This window comes from Siniperca chuatsi, linkage group LG19, assembly GCF_020085105.1.
Source record: "Siniperca chuatsi isolate FFG_IHB_CAS linkage group LG19, ASM2008510v1, whole genome shotgun sequence".
NCBI lineage: Eukaryota > Metazoa > Chordata > Actinopteri > Centrarchiformes > Sinipercidae > Siniperca > Siniperca chuatsi.
The window spans coordinates 9071122-9094686 of NC_058060.1; the positions used below are offsets into that span (position 1 = coordinate 9071122).

General features: G+C 39.0%; 2 protein-coding genes across 6 annotated transcripts in view; one reads left to right on the forward strand and one right to left on the reverse strand.

Annotated features, from left to right (window-relative positions):
• Window positions 1-23: 23 nt before the first annotated feature.
• garem (GRB2 associated, regulator of MAPK1) lies at window positions 24-10061 on the forward strand. 2 transcript variants are annotated; one of them, XM_044177391.1, is made up of 6 exons: window positions 24-691; window positions 2724-2864; window positions 3143-3273; window positions 3761-4963; window positions 5782-5936; window positions 6335-10061. In XM_044177391.1, exons 1-6 carry the CDS (start codon window positions 571-573, stop codon window positions 7194-7196), a joined length of 2613 nt encoding a protein of 870 aa, XP_044033326.1. In that variant the 5' UTR covers window positions 24-570; the 3' UTR covers window positions 7197-10061. The 2 variants fall into 2 exon arrangements, with proteins under 2 accessions (XP_044033326.1, XP_044033327.1); XM_044177392.1 differs by having other exon boundaries at window positions 6338-10061.
• A 9652-nt stretch (window positions 10062-19713) lies between these two features.
• prkdc (protein kinase, DNA-activated, catalytic subunit) overlaps window positions 19714-23565 on the reverse strand; it is a 41142-nt gene continuing 37290 nt past the window's right edge. For all 4 annotated transcript variants that reach the window (XM_044176909.1, XM_044176907.1, XM_044176906.1 and 1 more), the window contains 8 exons: window positions 23309-23529; window positions 22972-23064; window positions 22261-22341; window positions 22032-22103; window positions 21742-21943; window positions 21233-21421; window positions 20834-20973; window positions 19714-20305 (listed from right to left, as the gene is read on the reverse strand). In XM_044176909.1, the coding sequence (XP_044032844.1) occupies window positions 20101-20305; window positions 20834-20973; window positions 21233-21421; window positions 21742-21943; window positions 22032-22103; window positions 22261-22341; window positions 22972-23064; window positions 23309-23529 (1203 nt within the window). In that variant the 3' untranslated portion in view covers window positions 19714-20100. The remainder of the gene's footprint in view (window positions 20306-20833; window positions 20974-21232; window positions 21422-21741; window positions 21944-22031; window positions 22104-22260; window positions 22342-22971; window positions 23065-23308; window positions 23530-23565) is intronic.

Genomic DNA, 23565 nt, shown 5'->3' on the forward strand with positions numbered 1-23565 from the left:
GCTGCCTTTAGTCTGCCTTTTTGTCTTTCAGTTATCAGCATCACTGCCACACTTTACAGTAATGTTACAAACTAGAACTTCCGGTAGATACGTTATAAAATACATCGCTCGCGAACAGCCAATAAACCATTAGCAAATACCATGCACTCTAGCACGCAATATCTTACTCAGTATTGTAAGGCAATTGAACCATTTCACGAAGAAAGTATGATACGTTTTTTTTGTGCTGTTCACTATCTTGTGTACCCCAAAGTAAATAATACTCTTATTTTAAAAAAGAAAAAACGTATTTCCGTTATTCGTCTGGTTAACTCTAGCCTAGACGTTGCCTTGATGCAGGCAACCGTCGCTAGCTAAACAAACATGGCTCTGCTACATTGTCAGACAACGGACCTTAATGATACGTAGACAAATAAAAAGGGAAATATGCGACGATTAATAAGAAGCGTACCAAGTCTAAATCTGTAGATGGAGAGCTGATATATTATTAAGTTTGTTAGCTTAGCTTAGCCTTTTGTGACCGTGTTTACACATTGCTAGCTCTCCAGTTGGCTAATGTAAGCTAGCAAAATGGACCTTGGAACAATGTTGTACAACAATTTAAAAGATGTTACATGGAGCACGACGTCCCTGCCATTAGATCAACTTGTCAGTGCTTATAGGTTGCCTCAAATTGTCAAGCTGGATAACGGTTAGTAACTTTCTGTTACTACTTAGTTTTCCTTTGTTAACGTTAGCTGCTAAATTGCTAGTTAGCATCTAAGGTAACTTGATTTTGTCAGCGTATCGTATTAATTCTCAGCAAAATTGTTAGTTAACATTAAAAAAAGTTGGCATTTTTCTAATGTTGAAAGTTGCGTCTCTATCGTTCAGCCCTTGCTTCAGTCGTGCAGATCTCACCAAATAAATTGTTTACTAAGTCATTTTATACATGTCCTGTAATTAACCTCTCTGCTGTCACTCCTTTGCCATGTAAGTAAAGGCAGGAAGTTTGAGTAAAAACAACCGTTGTCATCATAGCAATATTATTTCATGTTAGATATAACATATAAAGGCATCAGAAGACTGTTAATTGCAACACAGTGATGACTTGAAAATGCGTGCATATCATTATAAAGGCACATCTACAAGGGACAGTTGTAGCAGGATGAGTCAACTTTATTGTTCAGTCAAGGCTGAAATATCATATTTGGCCTCATTCTGGGTACAATTAAAGACTCATTTAAGCAAAACAATACGAGATGATACAGTAAAGTTACATTAAAATGAACCTAGAACAAAACTACAGATGACTGTATGTATAATGGGGTCAGGAAATTTACTTCCACAACAGCTGTTTTGCTGAGAATTGTGTACTAACATAAGCATGTTCATTATGGTATGCACTTGAAATGAAGCCATTATGAAATCTCCATCTTTACCCATACAAAGAATTGGCTTTGGTATTTTGGTGCAAAACAATAAACATAGTAGAACTATAAGAAATATAAAGCAAGTACTGCAGGTCAAGAATCCTAAATATAAAATTGACAATAAGATATTAAAGAATATTAAAAAAATACAAGAAAATAATAAAGAATATGTACAATATGACTATTTAAATTACAGTTTGTGCAGGGATATGAAATGTGCAAAATATTTACATGGGAATGTGCAAAAGTTTACAGTATGAGTATACTGTACTATAAGGGGGGGTTGGGTGGGTATGAGAGTCACTGTCAGTGGGGGGTCCTGGGCCTTGTTGATTAGGCCAGCTGCAGACTGAAAGAAACTGTTTTTGTGGTGTGAGGTTTTGGTCCTGATGAACTGCAGCCTTCTGCTGGATGGGAGTGTCTGAAACAGTTTATGTCCAGGGTGGGAGGGGTCAGCCACAATCTTCCCCGCACGCCTCAGGGTCCTGTAGGTGTACAGGTCCTGGAGGGAAGGTAGATTGCAGCCAATCACCTTCTCTGTGGAGCGAATGATACGCTGCAGTCTGCCCTTGTCCTTGACAGTGGCAGCAGTGTACCAGATGGTGATGGAGGAGGTGAGGATGGACTCAATGATGGCGGTTTAGAAGTGCACCATCATTGTCTTTAACAGGTCCTTCAGCTGCCGCAGAAAGTACATCCTCTGCTGGGCTTTCTTGGTGAGGGAGCTGATCTTCAGCTCCCATAATTTTGCGGAGTAATCCAATACCTTTGTTTGAGTGGTGCAGCTGGTGAAGCTCCCAATTGGTATTAAAATCAAGGCATTCCTCAGGATATTTACTTATTATTATTGTTATTGGGATAATCATTCAAACAACTCAACTTTGGACATTATAAATTCATTTCAGTGCTGCCATGACACATTCTAGACACCACTGTGTGTCTAATCAGGTTAACTAATTAATACAATAAATGCCAAAACACAGTTTCTAGATATATCACAACTCCAATAAAACTTAGACCATCTGTGTCTGCAATATCATACTTTATATTTCAATTATGATGTTTTACTATTAATTTCACATTTTCCAAGTGTCATGATGCAACAGTCACGTGATGTTTCATGTCTTACATGACAGTTGTTGATGTTAAGATTTTGATTATCCAAAAGGGGCAGCAAGTACAGCAAAGACGTTATTCTGAAAGTTTGTTAAATTTAGTGTACATTTGTTGTTTTTGTCTATTGCACCTTGCAGTATTGGATTGGATTGTAAGGTATAATCTCTGTTCTGCTTGTTGTTTTCATTCTTGCAGGTCAGTTGGTTGAAGGGCTCAGAGACAATGACTACCTCTTGATTCATTCCTGCCGTCAGTGGACGACTATTACTGCTCACAGTCTGGAGGAGGGACACTATGTCATTGGGCCCAAAATAGAGATCCCAGTGCACTATGAAGGTGAGCTACATCTGCATGGGTGCTTGATGCTTTTGAATTTGCTTGACATTGTCCTTTGATGATGTATCTTTGTATATATTAAAACCAAGAAAGTCAGGTGCTTCAACTGACAACATGGGGTTCGAATTGGGGGCTCCTTGAATGATGATTTGAATCTTTGGTGTATCATTGTTGAAAGATCATAGGAACAATGCGTAGCCTTATTCCAAACTTGTACTGCAAAGTACAACCCATACTTGACCCTGTCAGTTGCATCGATATGTCTTTTCCTACTTCAGGTCAGTTTAAGCTACTGGAGCAGGACAGAGATGTCAAGGAGCCTGTGCAGTACTTCAACAGCGTGGAGGAGGTCGCCAAAGCATTCCCAGAGAGGGTATACGTCATGGAAGAAATCACTTTCAATGTTAAGGTACATCTAATCTGTTGAAGGGATTATTATAATTGGTTGTGGATTCTGTAGTGTTAATTCAAATGAATATCTTTTTTGGACTATCAATACCATGTTATTTAGAACTCTGACTTCCAATGCTGACATCAGGGGTATTTGATCATTTAAGAGTTAAGAGTTGAAATCTTCCTGTTAAAACTCCTAATACAGGCATATTTAAGTAATTTTGGTTTATTTTCAGAAAATTCAGCAGGTTTAAAAACTACTTAAGATAGGACGCCATTACAATTTATACTTCTACGCAATCTTTGTCGGGGTCAATTTTTACTTTGAGCTTCTTTCAGACTTTTTTTTTTTTAAACCAGTGACAGAATCTATACAGAAAGCAATTTTTAATGCGCTAACGTAATGTTTATTGACAGGGATTTTACTTAAATATCAAAATCACAAGGTGGAAATACTTTCCTTAATTTCTTCAGTACTTAGGCCATATGTCATGTTTTCACAGATGGCTTCGGGGGAATGCAATGAAGACACCGAAGTTTACAACATTACACTAAGCACCGGTGATGAACTGACATTAATGGGCCAGGCTGAGATCCTATATGCTAAGACCTCCAAAGAAAAATCAAGATTCAACACCATTTTTAAGAAGATTGGGAAGCTAAACTCCATCAGTAAGATTGGTCGAGGCAAGATGCCTTGCTTGATCTGCATGAACCATCGCACCAATGAGAGCATCAGCCTGCCTTTCCAGTGCAAAGGCAGGTTCAGCACCTGTAGTCCACTGGAGCTTCAGATGCAGGACGGCGAGCACACCATCAGGAACATTGTGGAGAAAACCCGTCTCCCGGTCAATGTCACAGTACCCAGCAGTCCACCCCGCAACCAGCACGACCTCCACCTCATCCGTGAGGGTCATCGCTACAAATTGGTCAACATTCAGACGAAAACAGTGGTTGTGTGCTGCATTCTGCGAAGCAACAAAATTATCCCCATCCATTTTCCCTTTCATATGGCCATGCCTAGATTTATTATTCCAGAGGAACTGCTGCAAGGCGAGTTGTGGCTAGACACTATGGTACACCGCTGGATCTCCTTCTGCCAGGAGCAGTTTGACATAGACGACTATTCTCGCGCCGTCCGGGATGTGCGGACAGACTGGAACGACGATGGTAAGAGCCCTAAGAAAAACAGTGGGAACGGTAGCTGCTGTGGAAGCAGCGGAGGCAGCGGCAGCTCCAACGGGTGTCTCAACCACATGCAGATTCCCAGCTCTTTAACTTACGCCCGGGATGAACTCACCCAGTCCTTCCACCGACTATCTGTGTGTGTGTACGGCAGCAACCTGCACGGTAACAGTGAGGTCAATTTGCAGGGCTGTATGACACTATGTGGAGATTGGGCTCTCCTGCCCTCCGATAGCATCCCCTCAGACTCAGGAGAAAATGAACACTTTTTCCCCGAGCTGTTGGATAGCACAAACCAACAACCGTCCCTCAACAAGTCGGACGTTCCCTATGAGGAGCTGTGGTTGGATCACTTGAGAAGTCAGATCCCAAAACCTTCTTTAAGTGAGGAAATTCGAGGCATCAACAGTGGCTGTGGTACAACCGCAGCCCTGTCATACCCAGACACTTGTCCTCTCGGGGCAGTAACCAGTTCAGATGTGTCTCTTACTCCACCACCGGTCCCACCCAAGTCTGAAGCTGTGAGTATCATCTATTATACTTAAAGTTTTAATCCTTAAGATTTCAGTCTTGGTTGATTTGGCAACACCAGTGGTTACTGTGGTAACGGCAAATTCAGTTTAATACAACAGCAAACACTCCTTGAGCAACTAGGGACAACTGGTGTATCAGTTTACAGTGCAACCAAACAAACTCACATTGTTTTAATAAAGTCATTCAATAATAATTGCAACCGCCATTCTGATTTCATGCTACGCATGATCCCCTGACAAAAACGGTGCTGGAAATGACTCTTGTTTTATAGATGCATTTTTGATGAAAGGTCACTGTTTGCGCTAACCGGTGTGACGAATTCATTGCCTTTCCTGTGGCTGCTTCACAATAAAAGTCAACCCATTTTTTGCCAGTTGAAAGCTGTGAGGCAGCGACAGTAGGATGTTGCGTTTGTAACTTAACTCTGACACGGTGTAAGGAGAGTGAACAGTAAACAGTGAGGATGTTATGAATGAGATAAGATCGCACTGGACTTCATGAGTACATCGTTTTCCTGTAAATCTCTCGTGCGTAGGGAGGCTATCTGAATCCAGCGCGGGGATTGCGGACTCCGCTCCGACAATAAGAACTACTATGTAGCCAGATGATTACTGAATGTAAATACTTTGAATGTCTGTTGCAGATAAAATGCAGTCCATAAATAGCATCAAAAATGGGGTTTGATGTCATGAAAATCTTAAGGATTTAAACTTGAAGCAGTGTCTAACACCGTCAGTTTTACAGGGGAAAAAATGATTATTTTGGTTTTGCTGTCAGTTGCAATGTCAGTTCATTTCCTTTCTAGGTGAAGGAAGAATGCCGTCTTTTGAATGCCCCACCAATTCCTCCACGGAGTTTGAAACAGATGCCATCAGTGCCCATCCTGTCAAAGCCACGGCAGCAAGAGACACGGTCTCCAAGTCCAACCCTCTCCTATTACTCTTCTGGTCTCCACAACATGTAAGAATTGGAACCATTTCGTAGCACATGTGACATCAATTACACCTAATTAATATAACAAAGAAAAAATCAGGAAACTACTTGCTTTGACAAAATATATTCAGACAAGGCTTATTTATGCTGACATTTCATAGACCTAGAGAACGATGTTGTCTTTGTATTTTTTCCTCTTCTGTTCAGCTGCCCCCTGAAATTCACCTAGATCTTTTGGGGTTTTTTCCTGTATATTTAGCTGTGTCCCATAAATATTTAATCTGTACAGTCTTTCATGACACATTTTTGTGCAGATAAAAAGTAATGCGTCAGCACATTGACGTTTCGCCTTAATCCGCATTCTTTTCTTTAACCCCCTTCTGTATCAGCTGTAAAATGTAATTAATCTTATATTTTTCCATCAGTAGTGGAGCATGTGAGCAAGAGGCGGCCGACCCACAAGAGCAAAGTCACGTGTGCTACCCCTGTAACTGGGGTAAATCCAACAGCACTGAGCCAAATGCTACGTTGCCCAGTGGTAGCCTGCCATCGGATGGGATGTCCTCCAGGTTGTCTTGGCCAAATAACTTCAGTGGAGGAGAAACCCATGGCATGGAGGAATTTCTGCCAGCCAGCTGTCGAAGCTACTACAGTTACCCCAGAAAGAGATCCCCGAGCACCCCAAAAACCTGTACATCCAGCCTTGTTGACTTTGATGGCCGAGAGCACGCACACAGCAGCAAGGACTTCAGGTTGCAGAAAGCTTCTCTGAATCAGTTCTGCGCCAAATCTTCAAGTTACAATTCAGAAATGTACAGAGACAAGCCGATAGAAGAATCTAACACTAAGCAGAGCCTCTCTTGCCCCATCTTACCGCCAAGAACGCCAAAATCAAATGCCATAAAGACGTGCACAGATTTACTGTCAGGATCAGTCTGTGACAGTGAGCAGGAAACTTCAAATTGCTCACTTGCTCAACATGAGCAGGGCACAAAAGAGATATATTCCATCTCTGACTCATTAACTCCTAACTGTCCATCCTTTTCTCCCACTGCACAGTGGCAGCCCCCGTCCAGTCTGGCTGGTCTTTCTATTGAAGAGGTGTCCAAATCTCTGAGGTTTATTGGCCTGCCAGATGACATTGTTTCTCTTTTTGTGTCTGAGAAGATTGATGGGAATTTACTCCTGCAGCTCACTGAGGAGATTCTGTCTGAGGACTTCAAGCTAAGCAAACTGCAGGTGAAGAAACTCATGCAGTTCATAAATGGGTGGAGACCCAAGATATAACTAACAGTATGTGACACTAAATCTTGTTATAAAGCAGAGAAAGTCATGCCTTCAGTATATATGCTATGCACACCAAGCCACAAAGAGTTTCTCTTTGTATAATATGAATTTATTTCCTTTTACTATATTGCGGGTAATATTTCCCAGCCCACAGCAGTCTATGACTGTTATTTACTTACTGAATGGAATCATTTGGCACTTTCAACCCTAACCCCTCACCCAAAGCCTACAAGTGTTCATGTTGTTACACAGATCCTAATTTAAGCCACCAAATTTAAAGGAAAACACTGATGTGACAAGGAGAGGAAAACATAATTAAGAGCTTCCTTGATGAGGACATTGTATGATTCTGTTCTTAAAGGGGATTTTTAAAAGAGCACAAAACCAAGAGGTATGTAGTATAGTACAAGTTGATTATTTACCAAATGAAAAAATTATGTAAAAACACATTTCGATTTTATAGTGGATACACAGTTGGAAATCTGGATTCGGCAACCCCCTCCCAAGCATGCAATCATATGATGTACGCACAGTTTTTTGTTTTTTGTATGGGATTCATTCCTGCACCTTTTACACAAGGCCAGGGATGTGATAGAGAATGTTGCTGCAAGTGCATTTCTAAACATGAATCAAAACAGTCAGTTTAATTCACTACTGTTGAACGAAGTCAAGACCTGTTTACCGCTAACCGGTATTAAGATATACTTTTGTTCTTTCAAAAATCTACCCTTTTGAGCTTCCTAAGCTGTATGTTTGGTCTGCATCAGTGAACAGTCTGTGGTATCATACTGATGTTCACTTCATTAGAAAATGAATTGGGAAAAATGAGACTAGGGGAGCTGTGACATTACAGAATATGATTTCATTTTACAGCTCTAAATAGATTTTTTTTTTATAAATCCTTTAATTTTTGAAGACAGGTATGTTGGATAAAAACAAAAACATCAGCTGTTAATGTAACTGAAGAAGCAGGTGTCTGTCCATCAATCAGACATCCGGTAAGACTGTTGGTTTACCATCGACTTTTAGAAGATAAAGTGTTGCATACATTTAAAACTTCTGGACTTTGTTGGCCATCAGAAATCCCATCTGCATTCTTGGTGTGATATTCTACTTCACGGAACTATGCTACTAAGAGCGAGCCAAATCAAATGATTATCATGGTCTCTCATGTGCTGAAGATGTTGTATGTGTCAACTCTACTTATGCAAGGTCTTATTTCTGTTTGATGCCTTTTTAATCTAAAGTTGAATTCAGCTATATTACTACTGGCATTAACCTAAAATATCTCTGTTAAAAACAACTTGAGTTTATTTGACTAAAACTGAAAAAGACTGACTGAGGCCTAACAAAATGATGTCCTTACTCTAAAACTAACATTTAAAAAACAGAGATAACGGACCATGACGTTCTACATAAAATACAAATAATGCATCATGCACTTTGGCTGATTTCAGCCTGATTAACTGCAGTTAAGGTCATTAAATATAAACCTATAAAAGAGTGTCTATGTATAGAGTGAATGAACTACATGCCTTTTTAAAACTAAAATGGTACTTCTCCTTTGTTCTCATTGTATGTATTGTAAGTGTCCTCTAATGCAAGAAACAAAAAAAAAAACAAAAAAAGCTTTTCTGCGCTTTAACCCAGAGACCTTAAAATATATAATATTTCACTTTGGCTTAACATTTTCATGTAGTCAGCCTCTTGTCTTGAGAATATACTCACACATAAACATCGCTACGTGAGCATCCGGATGCATGTATTTCCTGGCACCCTGAGAGACATGTATGCTAAAATTGATAATGATCTGCTAAAATGAAATATTGGTTTATATTGGTACCAAACTTTTTTTTCCTAGATTCAGAGTTGATTTATTTATGCAGCTATTTAACTCATTTAACATAATGCAAAAATATGCAGAATAGACCGTTTGTATGGCTGATATATGAAGGTGCCTCAGCAATAACAGCCTTACCACAACCCAGGTCTGATCTGTTGGCCAACAGCTGTTGTTTTTTTTCCCCACTGACACTTGTTGCAGTGGGGTGTTACATATTTTACTTAATATTTTTTATTTTTTATGCAAGTGCAAATTTATTGTAATTTTTTTTTTTTAAAGAAAGTGATTACTAATGTTGAAATTATTTTTATTGAGAAAAAAAGCTTATGTTCAAATTTCTGTTTTTGTATTCCGTACAACACTTAGGCCACGAGGAAAACCCTGCAAGCTTCAGTCACACTACATGGACAGTGAGCCAAAAAATAATGTTAATAAGCCACTTGTCCAGATAATTTTCCAGAATTCCTTGTAACTTCGTCACATTATCCACATTTTTTATGGAGAATGGCATGTGTCCCTTGACACTATTATTACTGTATATGGTGGTTAATGTCCTATGCAATACGCTGCAAAGAGACCAAGGGAAGAAACAACTAAGCAATGCAGTGACAATAAAAGGCAATGGAGTATATGTATATTGAAATTGCCAGTGTTAATTTCAGGGGAATGAAAATCCAAAGGAATTCTCCATCAATCTCCAGTCAATCATTATACTTGAATAATTCTGAGATGTAAACTGTGAACACACTACAACAACTGACCCAGTCCCATTAATACACCATCATCAACCAGTTAATACGAAAGGGTATTCCATCTTGATAAAACCTGTCAACTCTGGACTGAGGCCTACATGAATTATTGCCATTTCCTGTGCAAAAAGGAGAGAATTGACTGTGACAATGGGTTTGATAACATTATATTGGTCAGCATTACTGAAATCTTGAGTTATGGACAGTTATCTTTCAACTCAACTCGTTTCCCTATTTTTGATTGTATAATCTATTAAAAATGGATTAACTGATGTTTGTGGGGTTGTTTTTTCAGTTCAGTGCTGTTCATATGAAATTAGGAATTAGTTCAAGATTGCACCATTGATCAGTTGCACAACAATGTCAAACAAATCCTGCATGATGAAAGGGATCTGTACTTTAGCAACATATAATGGGTGATGAAAATGATTAGTTGATAAGGGTGCTAGTTTAAGTCAGTCTTCTACATAATACTATTTGTATAAATATGATGCTTTAATAATAATATCATAAACCAGCTATTTTATTGTAGGTACAGATTAGTGACGAACACAATGATTTCAAAGACATAGACAAATACACATTAAACAGAGGCTCAGTATTGTCTTGACAGTCTCAGGACTGGGTGTCCAGCCAGTCTTTTGCAGGTAGTCGATTAATCGGTTAGTCGTCAACGGATAATTAATTGGCAACTATTTTGATAATTGATTAATCATTAAAGCCATTTTTCAAGCAAAAATGTCAAACGTTTGATGGTTCCAGCTTCTCAAATATGACAATGTGCTGCTTTTCTTTGTCTTTACATGATAGTAAATTGAATGTCTTTGGGTTTTGGACTCTTGGTTGGACAAAACAAGACTGATGAAATTTCCAGGAAACTGTGATAGGCATCTCTCGCTGTTTTCTGATGTTTTATAGACCAAATGTAATAATTGACAGATTCATTGATTATGAAAATAAGGGTTAGTTGCAGCTCTACTAGGTTTAGTTAGAACGTGCAATTTATTTGTAATCTCTTTATAGATCAGTTGATTTAATACAGTTGCAATCCAAATGGCCCTAAAAGGTATTAGAAAATCATTCAACAAATTGCAGAAAGTCCTCAGTAGAGCTTTGCTGGGTTTTAGTAATAAATTGTAGATCTGATCTGAAGCATTTCAGGAACCAGTAAGTGCTTCATCAGTTCTTCTTTTGTGAGGCCTTGCAGCAGCTATTTCCTGCCTTGCACCAAGCAGGTTAACGTCTCACAGTTCAAAGGTAACACCAGTTCTGCTTTATATGGCTCAGCTTTTTTTTTAAGTCGAACAGGGTGTAGGGTATGCACATCCAAAAGACTTCTACAGGTGCTGGGTCAAAAAGCAAACTGAAGGCAAGTACTAATAGCTCCCAGCAGTTTTAATTGAGCAACGTTTCGATCTAACAGATCTTCAATGCTCAGTTAAAATTGCTGGGAGCCATTAGGACTGTGTGCACATCTTTTGTCCGATTCTTGCCTTCAACTTTTATAAGTGGTTTATATTTGAAGTATGTCATTTTAAAAATCAGAGAATCACAGAATTTGTTCCAATTAGCCTAAAGTGATGTCATATTTTTTAAAGTCATACTTGGATATCATCTACAAGACACGCATCAAGTTTTAACTTAAACTTTAATACTTTATTTATAATCAAAGTTAAATTTGTTCAAAAATTTGGAAAAAACAAATGCTACATATTTGATATTGGAGATTGACTGCATTGGTTTCAATTCATCTCAATGCAGTTTATGCAGTTATATCTGTTCAGTGATATTACACACCAGGACTCATTATTCAAGGGAGAACCTACACACACTTTTCTCTCACATACTTACACAACTGTTGCACTGTCTCTCTGATGTGCGTGCACACACACACATTTAGAAACACTTGGACGCAAACGAATGGAGGACAATTTAGCCTTGAAAGAAAATGTACATTATTTGGAGGTGTATGTAAAATTTTTTTTTTTACATACAATTTAAAAAGTCAAAATCTAAATGTCAAAATGAAAAAAAACATGACATATATATATATATATATATATATATATATATAATAAAAATCTAATATTTTGCAGCTCCTTTTCCATTCACTAAAGATTATTTTTTCCAATTCAAAGGGTCACTCTGTGATCCAGATGTAACCATGTCCCGTCACATTACAAAATACAAAACGCAGCATTGGAAACTGCTATCACTCTCAAATATATTGACATGCCATTTTAATACAGAGACAAATCTTTCAAATTTTTCATAATTTAGACAAACCCTTCAATAGACCTTTCTCACAGCAGATATTTTGTCTTGTAAAACACAGGTGAACCTAATAATGATAATAATAATGGCTGTATTCCATTAGGTTTGACAGTTGCATGGCCTTGGTATTGTGCATGTTGGCTCATTGGCAAAGCTTATTGGTACAGCTAAATGGAACACAGCCATCAATCATGTCATTAGCTGTGTTTTTCCTGCAAAATGGCTGCAGTGAGAACAGAAAGCTTTTCCAGGCTGGTCATTTTCCAGTTTTACTTTTATTATAAGTGTTTCCTTTTTCATTTTTAAATTGCCATTTCACAAGATCCATTGTCCTTTGAATATCAAATTCCCTTTTTGATGTCGTTTTACTTTACGTTACTTGAATTCATTTACCATTTTAACTTCTGATCTTCTTTCAGGGCAAATTTGCCCTCACACATATGGAAGGACTCCTTGGACTCCTTCACTGACACACATACACTTGTCTCAGTGACTTATTATGAAATGCCCAACACATTACTCTGTGGAGTGCATTAGCTATGCGGTGGCTCTAACTTACAGTGTAATGGCACTGACCTCATGCACCTCTGCAGAAGTACAAGACAGTTTCCCATTTCACACGGTCAACGGTTACAAAAATACAAAACAAATGCCTTTTACATGGAAATATAATGTGCATTAGAAGTTTGGTATCGCAAATTAGAAACATCACCTTAACTAATTACTAATGACATTTTAATGGACAGTTTCTGTATCAACTGTGGTCCCTTATGAACAAATTTGGCAAAATAAGAAAATCCCATCATTAATCCTGTCAGACAGTTAGACAGTATTTGGTGTCCTGTAGCTAATAAAGTAAGTGTTTATTAGATTTTAATCCAGACACCGTTTTATTTTCCCCCCTTATTGTAACCAGCCAACCAGGATGTTCTCAGGTCACCAATTTACCTTTTTTTGTTCCACTCTACAAGGTAAAGCCACCCCTCTCCACCTCTGTCAGGCCAAAAAATACTGAAAAAACTGCCTAACTATCAAATAGGAGGGGCTTGTCAGCTTTTAATAAAGCTGCGTTGACCAGTGTTGAGCCTACATATCTGAAACTTTCTCCAAGACTCCATTCAACTGCCGACTGACCAGCCAAATCCTACTCACTGACCATTCCAAGGGCCGAGCGCTGCACCAACCCATCAGCCTCCTGAGCACCCATACCACCGGCAGATCAGCTCTCCAAGCCTCCTTCCAGGTCTGCTGTCTCTGTTGATAAATTAAAATTGAGTGTTAATTTTGAGTGTTAGAGTGTGATGTCTACAGGTGAGGCTGCTAGTCATTAAACATGACTATTCGGAATGCATATTAGGCATTTTCTGTATATGACTGCTGTCCGATGACTATGGGCAACTTTTCCTGGTTGGATAAAGACAATGCATGCACAAAACTATCTGTTACTGATACTGGTTCACTAGAGTAGTGAATCTACTGTCAGATTCTGTTTAAGTCCCTTCCTCCATTGCTGCACATTTTATGCCAATGTTTTTTTTATGTTATTGGTGCTCTCATATGCTGCTCTAACATTCAAAATCAGATGCCAAACAGCAAGCTTTTTGGTGCAAGAAGCTACCAAACTCACAAAATCCTATTCATGGTTGTTCTGCTTTTGACATACCTCACGAATGCAGTGCTGTTGGATAACCAACTCTCAAGATACCAATGTTGGAGCATCCATCCAGCCCATAAATGCACAACACATATCACAAAGTGTAGATACACATCAGGCTAACAGATTTGTGAAATTACACACTGTAATTACTGAAGAGTCTTTTTTTCACCTTGCTTTAAAGACATTAATACTGACTCGAGTCTTAAGATCTTTTTCATAAACTGTTCTAATTTGAGTATATACGTGACTTCAGTGAGTAAAGTGAGTGTCATATTGTCTGTGTGTGTGTGTGTGTATTATCAGTCATGTGGTCTCCAGGCCTGCTGTTCCTGCTGTTGGTGTCCTCCTGCCTCCCTGTCTTAAGCACTCCACCAGGCACTTCTCTTGAGGAGGAGCAACTGAACCAAGAATTGCATGGAAATCGACACAGGAACATGTTTAAAAAGATTGGTGGTTGGTTAAAGAAAAATTTTAGGTGGGTTGGACAGGTACTTGCCACTAATGTAGCATTGGTGCCAGTAGTTGGGCCACCCATTGCTGGGCAGATCAACACCCTCCTGCTGCTCGCGCCACAAGCAGACCCAATGGACATTGTCAACTCTGAACTTAAAGCTCTTCATGTGAAGCTTGACACCTTTGGTGTAGAAATGAAATGGGATGCCTGGGCAGCTGGTGCCTACCAAATGCCAGTGAACAATATAGAGAAAGCCTGGTTTAAATACACCGAGCTAGTGCGTAGGTATCAACAAACAACTAACACAGAAAAGGAGGCACTCAAAAAGAATTTTTTCACATTTTACAGCCAATATGCAGACAGCACTTTGGTCCTGCACCAATTCTTGACAGCTAAATCAGTGTCTATAACGCAAAACCTTGGAGACCTACTGGCTGATAGATTAAGATGTCATGAAAAAGATATCAGAGCCCAGTTTTTGTATTTAAATGAACTTATGTGTAAAGGCAATATGCTCAATGAAAAGTACTATGAATTCAAAGGCACAAGCACCAATGCCTGGGTTAATACTGCTCATAAGATAGCATCCCAATCTGCCTCAGCTTTAATCACATCGCACAAGCGATGCATATCTGACAGTGCTGCTTACATAGAGCAGGACATTTTTGAGCGTATTGATTACACCAAAAAACATCAAGAAATAGCAGACAGTGTCAGGGCATTTTTGGTAAAAACATATGACAGGTATGACTGGATGGTTGTTGCATTTACAACCAAAAACTCCAAGCATAAACCTAAATTACTAAAAAGACATGCTTTGTCAGGGTTTACTGAGGTAGAGAGAGGAACAGTTACAGTGGCTGTAGCCAAGCAGGTGAAAGGAGGTCACACCAAGGCTGCCGCTGTTAAAGAAGCTATTAAAAAGTGCTTACGGGGCTTAAAAATCTGTTTAGATGTAGCACAGAAACTGATGGAATGCCAAGAAAAAGTTTTTGGAAAAAGGTTGTCTCAGACATACACAGCAGTGCATTCCTTTAAAAAAAACAGTCAAACTTCCACCAGTGCTGTGGAAGCACCAGATGATGAGGACTCTGCACTCCCAGAAAGCTCTGTCAGCCTAAAAGACCAATCACTAACCCCCCACATCTTTACAGAGAAATGCGGGAGATTTTATGGGAAGTTTATCGTCTTTATTAAAAGTGATGAAGAGATGATGGTAGATCCCTCTGATCCCTACCATCTTCTCTGCAGCAAAGTAAACTGCGGGCAAAATGGAAAATGTGTTGTTGTGTCAGGCACCTTTATAGCAATGTGTGAGTGCCAGTATCCATACTATGGTGAGCGCTGTGAGATGAGCTTAGAGAGTTACAAGAGACAACTCCAGCGGGACGCTGAAAGCAGAACCCAAACCCCAGAATCTAATAATCGTAGACGCTCTAATAATCGTAGCTCTCGGCAGAGCACCCCACGACGCTCTAACAATCGTAGCTCTCGGCAGAGCACCCCACGACGCTCTAACAGCCGTAGCTCTCGGCAGAGCACCTCACGACGCTCTAACAATCGTAGCTCTCGGCAGAGCACCGCACGACGCTCTAACAGCCGTAGCTCTCGGCAGAGGACCTCACGACGCTCTAACAGTCGTAGCTCTCGGCAGAGCACCGCGACGACGCCTAACAGCCGTAGCTCTCGGCAGAGGACCTCACGACGCTCTAACAATCGTAGCTCTCGGCAGAGCACCCCACGACGCTCTAACAGCCGTAGCTCTCGGCAGAGCACCCCACGACGCTCTAACAATCGTAGCTCTCGGCAGAGCACCCCACGACGCTCTAACAGCCGTAGCTCTCGGCAGAGCACCTCACGACGCTCTAACAGTCGTAGCTCTCGGCAGAGCACCCCACGAGGCTCTGCTGACCGTAGATCTCAGCAGCTTGCTCAAAGCAGACCTATTAATCGTAGACCTAGCCAGCAAGCCCAAAGGCGCGCTACACCTGGAAGATTGAACAGTGGATCTGGACAGGGCACCCCAGGGAGCTCTGCAAAAGGACAGGATAGTGTAAAGTCATTTTGTGGTTCTTTGACGAAACCATTACAGCCATGCTAGCGGCCCTGTGGGGCTGTACTTGGGCACAGCGATGCTTTGAGCTAAATGCTAACATAGCATAGCTACATGCTTACAATGACAATGTTAAAATACTGATGTTTGTCAGGTATAATGATTACCATGTTCACCATCCCAGTAAATTAACAAAGAGCAAGCTTTAGAGCATATGGTTAACGTAAAATGCACATTTGTACTAATAATGTGTGAAACCTATCAATTACATTATTCAGTAAAAAATGTAAGAGAAATATGATTGACTTCCTTTATTAATGTGACGATGCACTTATACCTATGTTGATGTCATTACCTATTGTCTGTCCAGAATAATCTTGTATAGACTAGTAAAAAGTTGATATTCTTTCCAGCTTTAGCTTTGAGCTTTCTTGCTAATAAAATTTTATTTCAAAGTAACTGCTGTCTTTGCTTCTTTAAAAATAAATGCTTTGAAAATAAAGGTTGAAATATTTGCTGCAATGAAAAAATAAAGGATTTGAATGAATGGAAGAGGATATGCAATGCTATGTATGCTCAAAGGTTGTTCTTATTGAGTGTGGACAGGTGATTACAGAGCTAGCAATTGCAATGGAGAAGATGCTTGAGTTATAAATACAGTGTGGCTCAATAATAACATTCATAATAAAATATTAAACAGTGATGAGTTTAGGACCAACTATTATTCAATTTCCGGCAGCAGTACCTTCTGCTTGTTTTAGAGTTCCAACAGACACATCTGCACCTTTAGTGGGTGGGATCCACGTTACTAAGCTAGTGACACCTACTGGTTGGTCTGGGTGTCTGCATGTAGAGGGCGTGGGATGTGGCAGGCATAGAATGAATCTATCGCCATGCACACTAGCTCTCCCAATGAAGGTATTACAGTTTAGCAGGGTGTGTGGGGAGGGTACATACTAAGCATATGGATGTACATACTAAGCATATGGATGGTCAGTAGCCTACATAAGTGGATTATGTTGACGTTTCTATGAATATTTTGGTACTTTTTTGCAGCATGAATACACAATGAACACACAATGACAACAAACCCTGTCTCCTTAATACCACTAATGGGTATATACCCATATACCCCAAAGGAAAATGACCATGACACTGACTTTTATAAAATGTGTAATAGTCCTGGTCAGCATTAAAGAAATCTTAATTATGAACAATTATCTTTCAAGTTAACTCTTGTTTTTTCTACTTTTGATTATAATCTATATTAACTATAACTAAGAGTCTACAGCCACGCTGGAGGCTCTGTGGGACAAATTGTACAAATAGAAAATTTGAGCTGATGATGGCACTAGTTGAAAATTTAGAGCATCACCAAGGTTATTACAATTCATCCTGCAATGCATCTAATAGTTAAGAGATATTTCATTACAAACTGTCAAAATCATGGAGCCGCTAAAGAAAAAGTCAGGTGATCACTAAACTCATTTTGATTAATCCTCTGTGGACCATGAATGTCTGTACACATTTTCATGGCATTTCAGTGTGGAACAAAATGGTGGACTGATATTGCCATCTCTTGAGCAACGCTGCTAGTGGCTAAAAACTGATTAAGTGATGTTTGCGGTTGAAATAATGGTAAGATTGTGCCATGATAAGTTGCACAACAATTTCAAACAAAACATGAAGCACAAATGTGATTTGTACTTCAGCAAAATATAAGATTGATAATGAAGATAATCATTAACTGGTGAGGGTGCTTGTTTTAGTCAGCCAACAAAACCAGTACACAAAAACAACATTTTCACAAATGGGGATTCAGTATGCAAAACTCTTCATGCAAACAGCCACATTCTTACCTTTAAACACAAAATGTTGTGCATACTTACAAAGTGCAAAACACTAAATCACTGTGTCTGCAGAAAACTTACCTAACTTATCACTTGACAACAGATCACTAAATCAATGCAACACGTGTCTGCAATGTTGTGTAGCAGTTTTACCAACTTTACATAGGTGAGCCTTATTGCAAGATAATTCCTGATCACTTCACCCCCACAGCGATACATTTACCTTTTGTGTACAGTATTCCAGTTGACAGTGTTTTAACTCTGGACGAAGGCCTACATGAATTATTGCCAGTTTTGTGCAAAAAGGAAAATGGATTTGACAGCATTTGGTACTGTATAGTGTTGGCAGCATTAAAGAAACGTTATGACCAGTTATCTTTCAAATTAACTTCCCTGTAACCTGTTAGCACTGTTCATTAGATTACTTGAGATTACAATATAGATCAGTTGAACTACAATTTCAGGCAAAGCTTGGATGATGAATGTGATCTGTACTTAAGCTAAATATAAGATTGATAATAAAAATAATCAGTTGATGAGTGTGCTTGTTTAAGTCAGTCTTGTACATAATTACTTGTAAATAATTGTTTTATTAATATCCTAATATGATGTCAAAACTTAATATACAAAACTAACTAATATGTGCAATATCAATTTAGGAATAAGCTATACAGATATTATATACCAGAATTTTTGGTAGGCAGTGCATTTGAGCTATGAGGTTTATTTATACCGTGAAACCTATCTGTAATTTCTTACAGATGAACCGATTTCATACAAGTTATCCAGTCTTGTATCAGTCTCTCACATCAGTTATGCGTTTGTTTCGCGCTGCAACCACCTGCCATTCAGGTCATCACCTCACACCGTTAGGCAAAGACATGACTCAAAGATAACACAACATCACTTCTGCTCTTTTGGCGTAACTTTGTACAAATTGTTTACTTTTGAAGACTTGCCACAGAACTTGTTGTGACTGGTTTTAAAGTGATGATATGTTGTAAAATCATACGTGACTATCATCTAGAAATCGCATGTACTGTGTACTATTTTAATAAAATGTATGCTCACAGTTGGATATTTTTGTAAAATGACTGGTTGGTCTGGGCACCTGTATGCAGGGGCTGAAATCTGACAGGTGTGGCATGAACATTCATACCCTCCCAAAGAAGCTACTCCAGTTTAGAGAGTTGGGCACGCTAACGTCTACATACTGCAGGAGGGGATCGCAAAGTTTCTATAAATATTTTGATACTTTTTTTTTTACAGCATGAATTTGCCACTTTGGAATCCACTGGACACGAATCCATGCTAACCACAGCCTATGTTGTCTGTTCAGAGGCACACCACAAACTTTTTACAGCCACGTTTTAAGCCTACAGAGTTGAGTGTTTCATACTGAAAAGGTAGATCTGCAAAAAGGAGGATTACACTGGACAAATTTGACTGTTACACTGTCATTATTAAGAAATCTGATTATAAATAGTTATCTTTAAATCTAACTCTGTATAAGATAAGTAGTATTTCAGTTCATATCATATGAAATATGATATGAAAGTTCGCAGTATTAATCAGTTGCAAATAGATGACCAAAGTGATCATATATTTTTACATCAGCCTCTCAAGTACCTTTAAGCTGTTGTTTGACATTTTTATTTCATTTCAAATCACAAGACAGTAGTAAATGATGGTAATGATTGGTTTACTTCAAATAGACCCTTATTGTCTCTGATTTAAAACAAGAATCTTACAATATAACATTTCCAAATTCCATCATTTTTCCAGACTTAAATTTCTTGATTTTAACTTAAGTATGAGATAATATGCTGATCCTGCCATACAAACATAGTGCCATAATGCAATACATGAGAATTATTTTTCACAGCTACAAAAGACAAATTTGACATTACAGGGATCTTTTTAAGACCACTAAACATCTGTACGACCCATGGCTGTTCACCTATGATAAGATTTGTTTCCCAATTATTGTGAATGACTTCAGAAATACTTCACAAATCAAAGAATCAGAGCCATGGTTCCCAGCCCACCCAAACTCTGCCAAGCACATTTGGGTCCATGGCTTGGTCAAGCAGACAGTCCACCTGCTTCTCCACCGATAAGCCTGCAGGCGGAAGCTTAGCACGAATGTTGTACTCCTCAGTCCCCAAGGCCACAGACTGCATCCCTGGGAAGGCATCGTCCTTCTCAAAGCCCAGCTTCAGCTCCTCACTGACAAAATAAACCAACATCTAATCACACACAAGTAAAATTCAGGGTTCAAATGATGCCCTTTTGAAGACTAGTCACAGTATTTTGGATTGAAACCACTGAAAGCTGATTTTTTAAAAAAAATTTAAAACTAAAGATTTATAGCATCACCCCCCCAAAAAACAAACAAACTCTAAAGCAAAATCTGGATAATGGGAAAGAGAATGCTGACACAATAAAAGAAATGGAGATAATAAAGGTCATTATCACAGAACTGTGACAGAGATGCAACAAAAACTGAACATTGTGTCACAAAGGTAGTTTTGATTTTAGAGCTGTCATATAGGACAGGCATTATGTGATTACTTTAATTGTTTCCACACCTTGCATACATCAGTACTTTTGTTGAATTGGATAAAAGTGTTATTATTAGTTCATTAGGGCTTTCCAAAGTCAGGCAATGTAACACTGTGCTAAAAACCCTCAGTGTGGTTTAACATTAATGAAATCCTGTTGATTGGTCTGCCATATTATGATCTGATGATATACCTGGTTATAGCAGCTGGATTTGCTCCTTCCAGTTTTCTTCTGGCAAAGTTCACCTTCTGTAAGGGATACCAGTTGATTTCTTTGGTGTTTACGTTCTCCGTCCATGTGCCTCCTTTCTTCAGTTGTTTCAGCTCAAAGTTCTGTGTAATAGCAATGGGAAATGTCATTTGTACTACAGTTTATTTACTGTTTACTGTATAAAGAAAAGGTCAAAAGGTCTTAACTCAGATTCACACCACATATTCTGTCTATAACATGTTTAAAATTCCCATTTCTTCTGATATTCCCAGAGATTTTGTCAAATGCCCTTGCCTTCTTTAGCTGCAGTTCACTTGTCAAACACTGACAATTCAGAAAAACAATGTTTAATGAGATCTTTGTAGCAGGAGCGATGGTTACCTTCCAGTCCAGCGAGGGCTCCTTGACGAACACATCCATGGTGTTTAGCAAAAGGTCTGGCTCAGCACTGTAAGCTCGGAGGGAGTGGACCATGACGCTCTGGACCAAACCCGACTCCTTCAAGGGTTGCATCAGATTCACAAACTGTCGGGTCAGCCGGAAAGGCATGAGCTCAGGCACAGGGAGGAACTGGGAGGAAATACAAGATTGCATGGAGGGGGAATTATTTATACAAGAGATGGTTGTGTCTTTTGCAACAAGGTGCTGTTCACATTTATACAGCTGGACACATTCACACCTCAGAACCACATGGCCATGCTGGCAGTATGTCTCTATGGACGGCAACGTTGGTCTGTCATTCGGTCGGACCACCACTTTGGTCCAGACTGAAATATCTCAACATTTAAAATACAATTTTATATTTTTTTAGATTTTTCATATATTTATGGAAACAACAGTTAAAATACAATGTTTTCACTTCTGCCTTCAATAAAATGAGTATGACTAACCTGTGTGGCTGAACCGAATGCATGACCAAAGTCGATGCCAATCATGCCTCCTGTTTCCATGTTGATCATGAAGTTGGAGAGATGGCGGTCTCCAATACCTAGAATCCAGTGGCTAACGCACAGTAAGGCGTGAGAGCTGATGAAGTGGGAGCGCAAGGAAAGAAAGGCCTCAGGACTGTTGCACAGCTTCAGAAAAGCTCTCCTAGAAATTGAAAAAAAGAGAAGAAAATGTTTTACTGCAAGTGTTAACCTTCATGAGCAGTTTTGTTTTTAAGAGGTTCTTTCCTTACTTTAGGAGATCACTGGGCACATGCTGCATCACTTTCAAAAAGTTGCTGACAGTCTCAGCACGTTTCGCTTTCCTGGCAAAGAATAAACATGGTGTAGCTCATGGCTGTCTGATATTTCATATTTGATCAAAAAGGCACATGGACAATCAACAAAATTGATCTGAATCAGTTATAGTTACTAGATGTATCCAGCATTTTATGAACGAAAATGAACATTCAGGAGACTTACTTGTAAGCCAGACCATATAGTGCTATACCACTTGAATTTGGAGCGATGGCTGAGAGCCATTTATTGTAGTCTTCAACAGACCTTGAAGAGAAAGAAGTCACATGGTTTATATTTAAACTCCACTGAGATGTGCAATTACACAAAAAACTTCAATAGTGAAAAAAATCATAAAAAAGACACATCACTGCTTTACACTGATAATAACTGATACACTAACAGTGCTATAAAAATGTCTGCACCCCTTATGTTTCTGAATGAAATTATTTTAAAATGTTTTAAAGTTTTTGTATGATGCCAATACAATATTTTCTATAAACAACAATAAGTAAGTTAAATAATAAGACAATTATGTTTAATTAATGAAGTTAATAAAATTCAAGAGAAGATAAACTCCACTGACAGCAGCGCCGTATGTACCGGTACTTTAAGTTAGAGTAAGAGAAGTACAATGTTTTTTTTTTTTTCTTTGAAATTTGAAAACTTAAACCTCAAACCCATCCATTGTATATATTATTAGACAAAAAAGAAGAAGAAAACATTAAAAATCATAATAATTGCTAAAATTATTTCCCTTTTATAGCACAGCCAATTTAGCAGAAACTCATGGGATGTAGAAAGTTTTTTGTCGCACTGAAGATGGCATGACAACTTCATCACTGGACAGTGGGCTGACATCCAAGTTATTAAGGTGAAATGCTGTATGTACTGTACCTCCCTGCCCTTTGCTGCTCCACAACAGTCATTGTGCTATACAGGAACTCTTTCAGAGTACAGGTGTTCTCCATCCATTCAATTAGACCAATTCTGAAAAGGCAGTGACATGATTACCATGGCAAATTCTTGACAGATTTTCTCCATAAAATTCATATATTAAATGTGAAGAGGAGGGTCAGCGTGGCACCAAGTCATCAAAGTATGTCTGGATGGGCCCCAATCGCCAATGATAAAATAATAGAATAAAATAAGAAAAGAAAATAATAACATAAAATAATTTTGGTACATCAGGAAACCTTAAAAATGTATCTGGAAGGACAGACAAGCCCAGTACCTAGTGGTTATGGGAATGACTTGATAGGTGCGGAGCTGCAAGCCTCTGTTTGTGCAGGCAGCGTAGTGACTCAGCAAAATGTTCATGACAGCAAAAAGCTGCTCAATGCGTTGGTCCTGGCGGAGGTCCTCCCCACCTTTCACCAGAAAGGGGTGGTCCCGCTCATCATCCCCACGAATGATCAAACGTTTGGGGCGGCGAATGGAGGACATCACCTTTACCTGCAGGGCATAAATTCACACTAATACACTGACCAG